The sequence below is a fragment of the Alexandromys fortis genome, unplaced genomic scaffold (genome assembly GCF_014885135.2).
Source record: "Alexandromys fortis isolate MF-2015 unplaced genomic scaffold, M_Fortis_MF-2015_v1.1 scaffold_1, whole genome shotgun sequence".
Classification (NCBI taxonomy): Eukaryota; Metazoa; Chordata; class Mammalia; order Rodentia; family Cricetidae; genus Alexandromys; species Alexandromys fortis.
The window spans coordinates 2213567-2227920 of record NW_026067927.1 but is presented as its reverse complement, the minus strand read 5'-3'; the positions used below and the strand labels follow the sequence as shown (position 1 = coordinate 2227920).

Here is a 14354-nt window from a genome sequence, read left to right as displayed (position 1 = left end):
ACCAGATATGCATATGGTCCACAAACATCCATAAGCAACTACAACTCCTATACATAAAATAAATAAATCTTTAAAAAAAAATTCCAAACGATTTAGCATAATTCTCTAACAGATTATTAAGCTAACCAAAGTATGGCCATCACAAATAATTTTAATATAGTTAAAAACTATTATTTTTCAATGAAACACTTTGTCAAAATTTGGTGGTTCTGGGGGTGGAGAAAAAACTCAGTGGTTCCCAACCCTCATATGTTAGCTCACAATTAGCTACAACTCCAGTTCAAGGGGATCCGATGCCCTCTTCTGGCCTAAGTGGGCACTGCATGCACATGGTGCGCGCAAACTCATGGAGGCACAGAAATAAACATATACATACAAAAATAAGCTTTAAAAACTGGTATTTAGAATAATAGAGAGTATCATGGAAGCAAATGCCCAAAGAAAATTTAGTTTACATGAGTTTTTGAAGGTTTTTTTTATGACTTCAACAGATTCATAGCCCTCTATATGTAATTATCTAAAAGAGAACACGGGACAGACAAAAGGCCAGTAACTAAACACAGAGTCGGAGAAGTATCTGACCTGATTTCCCCATCCCGTAAGCATGAATAAGCTGAACCTCTGGGAACACCATCAGGGCAATGTAATTAAGTAGTTAGTGTCCCTCCAGCCGGAGGCGAAAGCTTGGGGAAGATAAGCTGGCCTGGCATCCAGGACCACATCAAAGCTAAGCAGGAAACAATCACCTAGGCCTCCACATTTCTGAAAGACCACAGAGGGAAAAGGATCCACCACCATTGTTTTGATGTATGGTTCTGAGCCATCAGGATGAAGGAGAAGCCAGCGCACAGGTCTGTATCTACACCACAGTACCATAGGCCTTCTTCTGTCATGGCCACTCCCTCATGGGGGTTGCTCTAAGATGACAAAGACAAAGGCTGCCCATATAAACTACTACATGGACCTTCATAAGTCATTTGGCTACTACTGCCGTGGTGCCTTGGGCCATACCCCTCCTGCAGTTACAGCCTAGCTTGACTGACTAGCTCACTCAGGGCAGCCACACTCAGAGCAGATAGGAAAGACACTGAGGTGTCGTCAATGGTACAGGCTCTAACGCCAGACTCTTAATTTGTGAACCCTGGCTCTGACAATCTTCAGGCGGACAGTCTTCAGAAAGCTACTTAAATCTTTCGTTCTTCGCCAAACACAGATGTGGAGAAAACAAAAATAAAATAAAATAAAAACCAGGACACTGATTAAACAAGTTTATAGACACAAAATATAAAAAGAGAACCTGGTGTGCGAGTCTTCAATAATTAGCTGTTACTATCACCACCGGAACAATGCTGTAGCCACCATCGGCATTTCTGTTACCAATAGTCAGCCAAGGGAACCCACTCATCTGACTCTCAATTCAAGGCCCCGGATGCTCTCATCATAAATGAGTGGGAATTGGGATTGCCTACTCACCATAGGAAACAGAGTCCCCGTGGGCAATTTCCCTGAAGAGACCGGAAACATCAAGGTCAGGCACTCCAAGAGAAGCCTGCAGAATGGTGCAGAACTCCTGCTCTGTTATGTAGCCGTCCTCGTCAACGTCGAAGAGCTGCAGGGGAAACAGCACACAGAGGTGGCAAAGTAAAGCCTTTAATAATGGAAATAGTTACTGTACAAGATATATATGCATGTATGCATATGCATATATTAATGTATACACATGCAAGAGGGGACAGGGAGAGAATGGTCTCTGCTCTTCTTATAAGACTTAAATGCCTACAGTAGTTTGGTAGTGGAAAGAGACAGAACCAGAATTGGGGCCATGCCAATAGTACGTACTAAAAGACATGGGAGCCCTGGAGGGACCTGATGACTTTCACCCAGGGAGGTCCACAAAGGCTGTCATTACAGTTGGCTCTCATAATGTAAAGAGAAGTTCCCAGATGATAAAAGAAATGGCAGGTGAGTCCCTGGGACTTAAGTCTGATGGAGGAGCTAGATCCAGATCTTGGTGGATGTATAGGGCCCCACCTAATACTTGCAAAGGGAAGAGGTTAATCACTTGCCTTCTGAAGGAGGCCTCTGAAGCAGACGTAGTGTGCAGGACAGTATGGGGGCAGGAGCCTTTCCCGAGCAAGAAGACCAAGTGAGGCTAGGGTGGACAAGCAGGACAGGAAGGACAGATTGTACACACAGCACAGACATAGGCTGCAGAAAAGGTTTGCAGTGATGGGAAGGAGCCAAAGAGCCAGAGTTTTCTAGTTGGGTAATTGAGGAAAACAGGTGTAACTACTGCCAAATGAGATAAGAGCTGTGCCTAGAAAAGTTAAATCTGAGTTAGAGGTGCCAGGAGTAAGTAAGAAAGGGGAAAAAAGAATCAGCTATGAACTCAAGTTTCCAGGTAGAAATTCGGGTAAAAACTGAACCAGGGGCGTGTGCAGCTCGTATGCAGAGAGGGTATGGAGTGAAGAACCAGCCCTGGGCCAGCCACCATTGAGAGGTGGGCAGAAGAGGAACTGAGGCTTAGAAGGATCAGACAAGTGTGTGCCAACTGAAGCTAACAGAGGGTTTAATAGAACAGGACTTGACGGTGGAAACAGACACCAGGCATTAGACAGGTGTGTGTCAACTGAAGCTAACAGAAGGAGTTAGTAGAGCAAGACTTGACAGTGGAAACAGGCACCAGACTACAATGCCAGAGGATGACCAGGGAGAGCCAACTATTTGCTAGATTTGGTAAGTCGGAGATGAGAAGCTTCCAGTTTGAGAGAACCGAAGGGGAAGTGGTAATGAGAGTCAAGGGACAAACAAGAGATTGGCGACGGCAGCTGGCATGGGCATTTCTAAGAAGTTACAGAAGAGAGGGCAGCAGAAATGAGCTAACACCAGGCACGAGAGGCGATTACATTTATAGGTGGAAAAAGCAAAGCAGTGGGCTGGGAAGGCCAACAGCCAAGCAGTGGAAGAGGAGTAAATGCTGGATAACCAATAATCAAAATAAGAATATTTAATTAGAACCTATTCTTTACAGGCACTGGTCAGAGGTATCCAGTTCCCTTTACATGTACGAATCCTTAATGCTCCCAATACACTTTGGCAACAGGTGCCAATGTTAGCCCTCTTTTACATGCGGCAGCTGAGGCCCAATGAAGGTAGCAGGTTCTGTCCCAGGGCATGCAACCTGTAGATGGCAGAGCTAGCAAAAGCTGTCATCAGTACGGAAAGGCCCCAGTGCTTGGCATCTATATTTCTGACAAACGTTAGATCAAAGACATGGAACAATTGCCATTAGTGAGGTCTGATAATCATGGAAGGAAGCACTCGGGAGGCAGAGGCAGGTGGATCTCTGTGAGTTCGAGACCAGCCTGGTCTACAGAGCTAGTCCCAGGACAGGCTCCAAAGCCACAGAGAAACCCTGTCTCGAAAAAAAAAAAACAAAAAACAAAAAAAAAAAAATCATGGAAGGAAGCATAAGTGAATAATTAACAGTGGGTGAGAGAAAAAAAGCCATAGCTCGAAGAAAAGCCATAGCTCGAAGAAAAGCCATAGCTCGAAGAAAAGCCATAGCTCGAAGAAAAGCCATAGCTCCAATTTGGGATTGGTTACCCCAAAAAGGGGAACATGCTTCTGGCCCATTTCCTGCTGTTGAGTTTTTTGTTTAACTGGGGGTGAAGGTGGCTGGAAAGAGATGTGAACTGACAGGTTTTCATAAGCTGTAGACCACAGGTTCCTAATGCATCCTAGACTTCGAACAGTAACTGCCAGGCTCAGCCTCACCTCTACTATTCTACCTGTAGAGCTCAGTGTAAAGAGGAAAGAAAAGATGGGAAGTGAGCTATAATGGGCTTGCCACAGAAAAGGATGTGACGGGATTCTATACACTATGAAAGTATGTAACTAACTGAAAACAATAAATACGTGAAATATTCTCAAAACAAAGCATACCAAAAATCAGCTTCAGATAACCTAGTGTGAGCTAGGTGTGGTGGAACCTGTAATCCTAACACTCAAGGGGCTGAGATAGAAGCACGTCAAGTTTGAGCCAGCCTGGGCTACAGAGTGAGATCTTGTCTCAAAATAATAAAAAAAAAGGAAGATAATAAATACATAAAGAGACGTAAATTAAAACCAATGTAAAGCATGACCCTTGCCATAAGAAAAAAATGAGCTAATTATAGATGTTAAGTCTTCCTTGCTTCCCTCTTCCATCATCAAACCAAGGTCTAGGCTGGTCAAGGTTTTCATGGTTTCTTTAAAAACAGTCATTACTGTGATGAAGGGCCAACTTTTCTATTGGGTCTTTCATTGGCAAACCAAGAGTGACCATTTGCTCAGCTAAACGTGTAATTACACATACAACCCCAAAACAGAAACGGAGATGTCTGGATTGGAATAAGTTAGCTCTATGTGTCATTTCAGGTTTTTGATGAGTAAGTCTAAAAGCTGAAGGTTTGACATTTTGGGAAAGGATCTGCCCCCCCCCCCCCTCGCATCACGCTCATCACCCGTCACCCGGGGTTCTTTACATCCAGTTCGCTCAGTTTAAAACAATCTGCAATGGAAAGTGTCCTCAGGGGTACATCCAATAAGGAGAGAACACCATCCCTGGTGGCCTCTAACACACACACACACACACACACACACACACACACACACACACACACACGGAGTCTTGGCCAGATAGTAGAGAAGGGGAAAGGCTTGTTGGAGCCACAATGGGATCTGTTTTAGAGAAAGCCAGGGAGAGAGGAGGAGGAGGGGGTAGGAGAGAAGTCACTGGTTTTCATGCTACATGGAAGCTGAGACTACCACTGAACAAGACAACGAGTTCAGCTTCGCGAGGTCAGTGGGGAGATGAGGGCAGTTGAGCGAGATGCCCCATGAGCTTAGAACTCGAAGGAAAAGACCACGACGAGACGCTAACAGATCGTGGGTCTCCACTCCCGGGACATGCGCTATGGCGTATAGCGTGTGCGAGCGGCAAGGTCAGTCTGGATCTTTCCTCAAGCTTTGCTGGGGATAAGAAAGACTTCTCCCCTCCTAATTTGGATCCCCGCACTACACTGGAAATATGTCGGATATCACAGTATAAGATCAGCAGGGTAGACTGGGACATTTATGGTGATGGTCTGACATCACCACACAATATAAACTCCACCACTTGAATAAACTCCAGCCAACGGAATGATCTAGCAGATGCAAAATAAGGACAGATCAGAACTTTCTAGATGAGTTAGGATGCGGGGCAGGGAGTGGTATTGATCTATACCTATCTATATCTATATCTTACTTCAGAACTTCAAAAGAGGCCTGAAAAGAAACAACTTTAATTAGCTAAAGCACCTGCTCTTCCATCCTGATGCTCACACCTAGGCTGCTTCACAGCTGTTTAAATGGATGCCTGTGTTTGCTTTAGTCTCAGTGGCAATTGACTTAATCACATTACCCTCCCGAACATGTCACAGCAGATCTATAAACTCGGGAAACAGATTCACCGATTCTTCCAGTAATGGAGTTAGAGTCAACACGTATTTCCAAGGCCAGCCGAGATGTGGTCAGTGGGGTTGGCAGTACCTTAAATGCCACCTGGATGATCTCTTCCGTGTTGGCGGGGTTGCACAGGACAGCCAGGCCGATCACATACTCTCGGAAGTCAATACTGCCGTCATTATTCTGTGAAGACAGCCATCAGTTAGGAAGGCGGTTATCGAATTAGCGCTAATCACACGAGGCGAAGCACAAGCATGCTGTGTAGCATGGCAGCATCATGCGCCGGGACACTGCAAAGAGAAGTTTTCCTGAGAAGGACGGCGAGGGAAGGACCGCCCACTGCCACTTCAGTAGAGTTATAACCAATAATAATGACAAATACTTACCCCTGAGGCCACGTAAAGTGATACACTAACACTCACTGTGGTTCCTAAGTTCGGAACTGCTTTGATGAGGACCCTTTGGGGAAACAGGGACTAAGACTTTAATCCTTAGTGGAAATAAAGCTTTGAGTCCATGGTGCAAACGGTCCTGCCAAGATGGCCTGCACCAGAGGATTCCCAAAAGGCCCTGGAAGGTTAATAAACAACCTTTCTGTTTATTACCACAGAAAATGGAAGTGAAAGGAAAAGGGGACACTGAGGTGTTAATTAAGATGCATTCTTTAGTTTTCTGGCTGACTTTGGAATAAACCAGGAGCTGATATGGCAAACCCAACAACCTCTTGAGGATTTTGAGGGTTTGTGGTTCCAGAAGCACCTGTACTGTGGGGTGAGTGAACACTAAGCCTAACTAGCAGGATACAGACCAGGAAGGGTGTCATGACGACAACAGAAAGCACAGGATGGGGGGGGCTCTGACCCAGGCTGGCACACACATAAACTATCAAGAGAACGAGAGCTTACAATAAAGGGAAAATAGAACGAGGCTTGGTGGTGCGGTGCCCAGTACTCAGGAGGCAGAGGCAGGTGGATCTCTGAGTTCAAGGCCAGCGTGGTCCAAATAGTGAGTTCCAGGACAGCCAGGGCTACAGGGTGAAACCTTGTCTCAAATAGGGAAGAAAAAGAAGGAGAGGGGTTAGAGCACAAGGGACAACTCAGGGGGAGAGAGCAGACACCAGAGGAAACAAGGGAGAATGAGACAAAGATGAGCAGAAAGATGGAAGAGGGAGGAGGTGAGCAGAATTCTAGAAGAATCCTAGATGTGAGCATCATTTTGGCGGCACAACTCCCAAGTGACGAATCTCCCGATAAACTCCCGATAAGCAAGGCCAGAGCAACATTCAATCTCACAGATTAATAAAGGGCGCTCGGCATCATCAAGCATGGGTCTTCATCTAGACACAATCAGCAGGGACATTTGAGAGAAGGGGTGTCTGTAAGGCCCCGACGCGGTGGGAGGTTCTCTGAAAGCACATTTTCTAGGGAGGTCCCCCCCCCCCCCCCGCCTCTCAATAGCCAAACCTCAAAAAGTCAAATCACTTTTTTTCCTATTACTTTATCTTACTGCAGGGCGGAAACTAAAAAGAATAATAATCTCATTTCATGTTCCCACCAGAAAAAGCAGAAACAGAAATTTTAAGATTTCCCCCAAGTATTAGGGTTCATTTCTAAGACAAAGGCTGAAGTCATTCATCTTCTCTATGTGCCTAGAAAACACCTTGAGAATAACTAGACTTAAAAATTGATGTTACTGCTGTATAAGTTACACCCAGCTGGATGCACCTACATGAAGTGTCTAACCCATATCACATACTCCAGGTAGTCACTGCCACAGTGAACATCTGGACGCCACCACCACGGAAGTGTCAAAGAAGACAGCGTACGAAGGAGCACAATATACTCCTTGTGCCATCACCACTCAATTCCCCATGCATTGTACACAATGTTTTTGGTGAGTGTTAGACACCGAGGAGCTCATCTGGACCACGGCAAAATTGCCCAACATAGCTAAGCTTCCTACACAGTTGACTTTCCCTGAGCAAGAATGGCGTCGTGAACGACCAGTCTTCCCTACACCACTGGCCCTGTGAGGAACGCAGGTCAAGCACCACGGCTCTTCTTGCAGAAACAAAAACATAACAGACCCTTCCTATGACCACTAGGAGCAAGGCAATGTGCTAGCGCCCAAATTTACACTAGTATATGGCAGCTAAGCAGTCTTCAGTAGACACATTTTTTGATTGATATGATCATAATATGGTAGACCCTTGACTCACATGAGAAAGAATATGCAGTTTTTCTTTCCAGTAATGTGAAGGAGGAAAAACCAGCATGGAAATTACTTGGAGAGATTATTTTATTGGATTAATAACATACTACTTAGGCTTTAAATCAGTATAATAAACTTCAGAACTGGAGGAAATTGTAGAAACCACCAATGAAGCTGACACGTGTTTCATTTCAAGTTAATAAAACTCACTATTTCTATAACTGCAATTAAATTTAAATTTAATTTGATCATCAACCATTCAAACTTAAGAGTTTGACAAAGTATATTTTTAAATGGACAAAACATTATATAACAACGTGCATTCTTTGAACTTTCATATTTTTGAATCGGTTTTGTGATTTTTTTTTAAAAAATTGTTCCATAAATCTATGGCAGTTTCCTTCAAACTTCCCCAGGAAGAATTATAAACTTAATAACAGCACCTGGTCTTAAAATGTATTTCATAGCTACATGTAAATGAAGAAATAAACCTTTCCATGGAAGGTCCTAGTCATTTCTTCACATCTTTTGCCAAGGCAGAGCTGAGAAATAGCCAGAGAGCTACCCTGAATCACTGCAAAAAGAAGCATGGCCAAGCTTCAGTGAGCCCTAGCTGTGGATTTTGTCCCTTTCCTGGAAGTCAGCAGCATCAGAAAAGAGTATGGGAGGAGGCACAGTGAATCCAGTCACCCAGCACCTTTGACCTGCTGCCCTGGCTTCTAGGAGCAATGGGAAGTCCAAGTAACTCATCTTTATATTAACTGTTGAAATCTCAGGAGTAGGCCCAGGAAGACCACTCTGCAGTTGGTATGGAATATCCCTACTCACTGTGTGAATAAAGAAGCTGACTATTCAAGAGCTGAACAGAATAAGGTTAGACGGGAGAGCCAAACTGAGAATGCTGGGAAGGAGAAGGAGGAGCCACAAGCACATGCAGAGAGAAGCAAGACGAACATGCCATACTGAGGAAAGGTACCTAGACATATAGCAAAGTATAGATAAGAAATATGGATTAATTAACATGTAAGAGTTAGCTAGTAACACCTGAGCTATTGATCGAGCATTTGTAATTAATATTAAGTCTCCACGTGGGAAAGAAACATCCACCAACATTTCAGAACACTGGCTGCTCTTCCAGAGAACCCAGGTTCAATTCCCAGCACCTATATGGCAGCTAACAATGAATTGTTAACTTCAGTCTATGGGGGAAATCTGATGCCCTCTTCTGGCCTCTTCAGGTACTGCACACACACGCTACTTAGACATATACACAGCAAAACATCCACACACATAAAATTAAATTTTAAAAAAATCTCAGGAGGAATAAATGGCCTGATTCTCAGGCATCAGTTTTTCGAGGCTATTCTACAACTTAATGTATTTAGTCATTTAGAATCAGATTTTTTTTTTTAGGATATGATTTTGAATACATCTTATAAGGGGTTATATCCCAAGGACAGTTTTTCTTTTTCCCTTTGTTATGTTACAATGGATAACATCTTTGAGAATGAGAAATAACCAATGCTCTTAGAGTAACAGTCAAAACATTCCCATAAAATATAACCTACTTGTCTTCCTTAAGTCTCCACCCGTGATGACACATTATTCCCTGAGGAACACTATTATTAGGACACTGTCTGTCTCACTTATCAAAACAGCCAAGGAAAGTTGTTCCAATCACTTGGGTATTCCAACTGAGAGTATATTTCTATCACATATATAATAACACTACCCATTTTACTGTACTTAAACTACCTTAATCTACTTAGCATTATGTGAGCACTTTCAAACAGTAATTCTGCCATTCTTCAAGATCAAGTCACATTCAGTACAGGGTCGCTATGGGCATAAAGCTTTAAAACTAAACCATATTCCTAAAGTGACCTTCAAGATGACATACACATCATGAATTTTTTTTTGGAAATATCTTGCTTTTGGATACATAGCACACGTTTTCAAAGTTATTTGCAGTTTTTTGACATGTATGTTTACAGTACAATTTTATACATTCTTCTCACTATCATTCTCAGCTTACTGCTTTGATAGTATTCTTTAATGTTAGACACTCGCTGACAATGGAGTAGATGAATCAGAAGCCTTCGTCACAGGCCATAAGCAGTTTTCCATACAGAAATGGGTAATTTTTGCATGGGAGTTATAGGAGCTGAGACAGGGTCTCATGTAACCAAGGCTGGTCCCAAACTCACTAATTACATAGTCAAGGCTTGACTTGAACTCCTGACCCCAGCCTTTGTCCCAAGTGTGAAGATCATAGACAGGCATGTGACTCCATGACAGCGACGCAGCACATTTTTTAAAGCTGCAAATTAATACTTTCACCTTGAAAGTGAAGTTGCAAACGTTAGTTATTGAATGAAAACTAAGAAATTCAGTCACTGTTCGAGCTCTTGATTCATTGCAACAGACAAAGATTTGCCTGCTTAGGACAATCTTGAGGGTGGACCGAGTCTTCTAGTGTTCACAACGGTGAATGGGGTTACTAGGATAAATTTTATATGAACATAGAAGATGGCAGAAGAGAAACTTGGGCGGCTTCTGGATGTATTTCACGCACATTAGAGGAGAATCATGAAATAGGTATTCCCCAAGCTGGGGACGGAGGGAAATACTTAAGGCCACTTCTATCATGCGATGACAGCCTTAACTTTTATAAGGCAGTTATGATGAAATCTGGAGCGAAAATACAAGTTCTGGGGCCTGCAGAGATGGCTCAGTGGTTAAGAGCATTGTCTGCTCTTCCAAAGGTCCTGAGTTCAATTCCCAGCAACCACATGGTGGCTCACAACCATCTGTAATGAGGTCTGGTGCCCTCTTCTGGCCTGCAGGCATACGTNAAAAAAAAAAAAAAAAAAAAAAAAAAAAAAAAAAAAAAAAAAAAAAAAAAAGAAAATACAAGTTCTGCATTGCCCCTTCTACAACCACAGTGTGGAAATCAAATCAGAAACATAGTCCAAGTCCTGATAGACATCTTGGCAGCTTTCTCCCTTTCCTGGCTACTCTCCTGCTCCCATGTCCGATGTATTAGTGGGTTGATTCTACAACGCTGAGGTTGGTAGGAACGTGAGGTTGCTGGCAACAGCCGTCTCATGCTTACACGCCCAGAGCTGGTCTAAGCAGACTATCAGACCAAGTTAAATTACAAGTTCCTTCAAGAAAGCAGATGTGATCTCTGTGCTTGGCTCAGTTCAGAATTACATGTGTGGTAGTTCATAAATACTACACGAAAGAGGTGTTGGTACACGTGGTGGCCAAATGCCAACCTCTCCCAACATCACTGGGGCTTTCTGACATGAGCTCCAGACCTCTTAAGAGGCCAGCTACATCATTTCCATGGCTACAACTTTATTCTAAGTTAGTGTTTATCTCAGAAGGACTCTCCAAAGTGGCCCAGGATGGAAAGAATGCACTAAACATTGCAGAGAGTGAAAAACACTGAAGACCGGGGAATGGGTGGAGAAAGACTTGCAACCCAGCCTCTTCTGGGTCCTTGGTTTTGCTTGAAGTTGTAACAAACAGCTTGCACCAAATAATAAAACCAGGCAAAGAGCTATATACCAGAAAAGACACGGCTAACTCAGCGGCAGGGTGGTAGGCTCTCACTTTTCCTAGTTTCCCTTTCTTGAAGGGAGGTGGCACCGACTCACCTGCTCGGCAGTTCTGGCAAAGACAGATTTGAAAAGCACTGGGAAGTAAGGTATAATCTACAACGCTTAAGTCTGTCACCTCGGCACTGGCATGACCTGAAGAGCTTAAAGAGGGTTCTGAAGACAATCACTTCATCTGGAGGAGGAGTCAGCCAGGCACTGCTAAAGGCCTCTCCCTGCAACGCTAATCTACGGTCAGGACCTCAAGCCACTGTGAGAAAAGTCAGCAACCTTCGTTGTCTATGCCGCTTCATGTTCCACTTCACTGAGGGTTAATTATGTGTTTTGCCTGGTCTTTTTTTTTCCCCCTCCCTGCCTGTCATTTCCAAAGATAAGCAAAGGAATTTTCCTTGCTCTTAGGTTGGGCAAGATGGGACAAGAGCTGACTAACATCCCCTGGGTGCGCCTGGTTTTGTCTGAAGTAAACATAAGAGTGATCATTTTGGCTCATTAAGATGGCTAAAGACATTCTGAACAATGGGAATACCTTTGCATTCCTCTGGTCCTTGGTTCTTTACAAACACCCAGCACAAAGCTGCTCTGTTTGTCTCACTAGGAAGCAGCCAAAGGATGCTAGACTTTTAGGGAGGTGCTGTCTATTTTTTTTAATAAAATGATAACCCTTGATAAAACTGCCTAATCTTACATTTTTTTGAACGTATTGCTATACACTATAGAAAGTTCTCTGGAAAGTAGACGTCTTCATAATATAAAGACCAGATGTGAAATTATGAGTAAAACAGACATTAATCTTTCCTTCTCGGCTTTCCAAGGGGAAAAACCTAGTCCCTGGATGCTTTCTTGATTTATTCCAGGATGGTAAACAATGCTAATCCATTCATCAATAAGCAACAACCTTTTAAAGTCAACTGGTACTTCCTCATCATATACACGTCTCGTCTCTACAACTGCCTCTCAAAAGTCATTATACAAACTTGGAACGCTTTTTCTCCAAAATTAGTTTTAATTAAGCAGTACAGTATAGATGAATACTATATTATCAAGAAGGAATATGAAGCATTATAAAAGACCTCCCCCCTCCCCAGGAAATGGTAGCTGTGGGTAGAATATGAGCCGTGGTGCACACAGCCAGGCTTTCGGCAGTCCTCTCTTCCATGGTGGGCCTCACCCTCTCTGCACCCATTTCAAGAATACATGGTCAGCTGCAGCCACTCTCGGAGGGACACCTGAATCTGGCCATCCGCATCGCGGTCCAGAGACTTGAATGAGCGAAACATGGCATCCAGCCGGACCAGGCAGCTGATGAAATTGTTAAAATTCATGCTGCCGTCCTCGTCGGCATAGCGGCGGACGACCAGGAGGTAGAGCTGCTCGTTGAGCTGGAAGCCTGCAGCCTGCACAGCCCCGTGCAGCTGGGAGCTTCTGAGAACGCCGGAGTGGTCGCTGTCGTACTGCTTGAAGACACACTGCCATTTCTTGATGTTGTTCCACAGGTACTTAAACTCCTCAAAACCCAGCTTCCCGGTCGTGTCGCTGTCCATGACGGCCACGATGCTCCTGCAAGTGTCAAGGCTGAAGCCGTCGGTCTTCAGATCCTTGTGCTTCGCAAGGACTTTGTTGAGAATATTCTTCAGGTCACTGGCACCCACCTCCATGTCGGGTCCAGCCAGCTGTGCAAACTGTTGCCGAAACCGCCTGACCTCCTCACTCTCCGAGGCCTCCACGGTGGTAAAATGCCGCTGCTGCGGGGGAGGCGGCTCAGGGGTATACTGAGCTGCAGCAGCCTCGCTGATAAAATTGACAATCCCCCCAATAATCCCTCCGATGTTGCCTCCGGCTCCTCCTCCTCCATGACCACCTCCTCCAAGAAGGCCTCCAAGAGCCCCCCCAAGACCCCGATCGGCCCCTTCCAGGATCGCCTTTGCCAGAAACATGCCTGCGGGTTAGCAAGCAGGTGTGAACGCTGCGAAAATCCTGGAGACAGTTTGGAGAGAGCTGCAATGGAGTCAGAGCAGTGCACAGGTGGAAGAACTGGCTTTTCTGTACCTGCTTAAAACTGTACCACACCCCAGGAGATGGTTCATCTCCAACTGAAGTTGCTGAGTTCTGCTGGGTCCTAGCACCAGTCATATTTTCATGGGCCTCAATGAAGTTCTTTTTCCGTGTCTTTAGATAGTCCATGTTAGAATACTAATTTAAATAGGAAATATAAAACTATAAATTGCTATGGCCTTGTGTTCTGACTTTTGCTAGCATCCAAAATAGGATATGAATTTTCCTCACAGGAGAAGGTAAATGATTCAAATCAACTTTTTAACCAAGGAATATTTACTGTTAGGGATCGAACTGAAGAAAATTCTTGGGAATTTGATAAAGATGCTGTCCTTCTTTTAATCCAGAATTCAATTCTTAAAGACAACTTGGTAGGGGGGTCTTCTTCAGTCAAAGTCTCCAGATCCTACCCTCAGAAATTAATTCCGTCTGGAGGTCGGCTATAGGACCTTTAATTACTATTTTGGGGACCTCTTGGAGGCTAACACTTATACAAGCTATGTATGTATATGCCTCTGTGGAACCGGTGGTGCTGGAGTCAGGCATCTGTGAGCTGCTGATTGCCTGTCAGAGGTGAATGCGTCCTCCACAAGAGCAGAATGTGTACGTGTCATAGCCCACAGTGTGAATTCTTATTTGAACGTTTGAAGGAATTCGCCAGTGAAGCCATATGCCCTGGGCCTTTCTTTGTAAAGAAGTTACTGACTTGGGTCCAAACTTAACTCCTTTAGGGCTAGAGGGATGGCTCAGCAGTTGAAAGCAAGTAGTGTTCCTGCAGGGAACCAAGTTTGGTTCCCATCACCCCTATCAGGCAACAATGTCCTTTAACTCCAGTTTCTGGGGATCTGATACCCCTTTCTGGCCTCAGTGGGTATTGCAGGCATATATACATAAACACGCACACACATACACACACACACACATACAGTTACAGATCAAATAAAATCTTTTTTTTTTTTTTTAGGCTGCTTCATT

General features: G+C 44.1%; 2 protein-coding genes across 3 annotated transcripts in view; both read right to left on the bottom strand.

The window, feature by feature from the left end:
• The window catches only part of Lpcat2 (lysophosphatidylcholine acyltransferase 2), a 59409-nt gene that overhangs the window by 3056 nt on the left and 41999 nt on the right, over window positions 1-14354 (bottom strand). For both annotated transcript variants that reach the window (XM_050143459.1, XM_050143460.1), the window contains 2 exons: window positions 5575-5673; window positions 1474-1609 (listed from right to left, as the gene is read on the bottom strand). In XM_050143459.1, coding sequence (XP_049999416.1) covers window positions 1474-1609; window positions 5575-5673 — 235 coding nt within the window. The remainder of the gene's footprint in view (window positions 1-1473; window positions 1610-5574; window positions 5674-14354) is intronic.
• Capns2 (calpain small subunit 2) lies at window positions 12435-13261 on the bottom strand. The gene has a single exon (XM_050143464.1). It carries the CDS (start codon window positions 13259-13261, stop codon window positions 12512-12514), a length of 750 nt encoding a protein of 249 aa, XP_049999421.1. The 3' UTR covers window positions 12435-12511.

Excerpts from the sequence above, each read along its gene's own strand:
- Capns2 (XM_050143464.1), bottom strand. The coding sequence starts at position 13,261 with ATGTTTCTGGCAAAGGCGATCCTGGAAGGGGCCGATCGGGGTCTTGGG.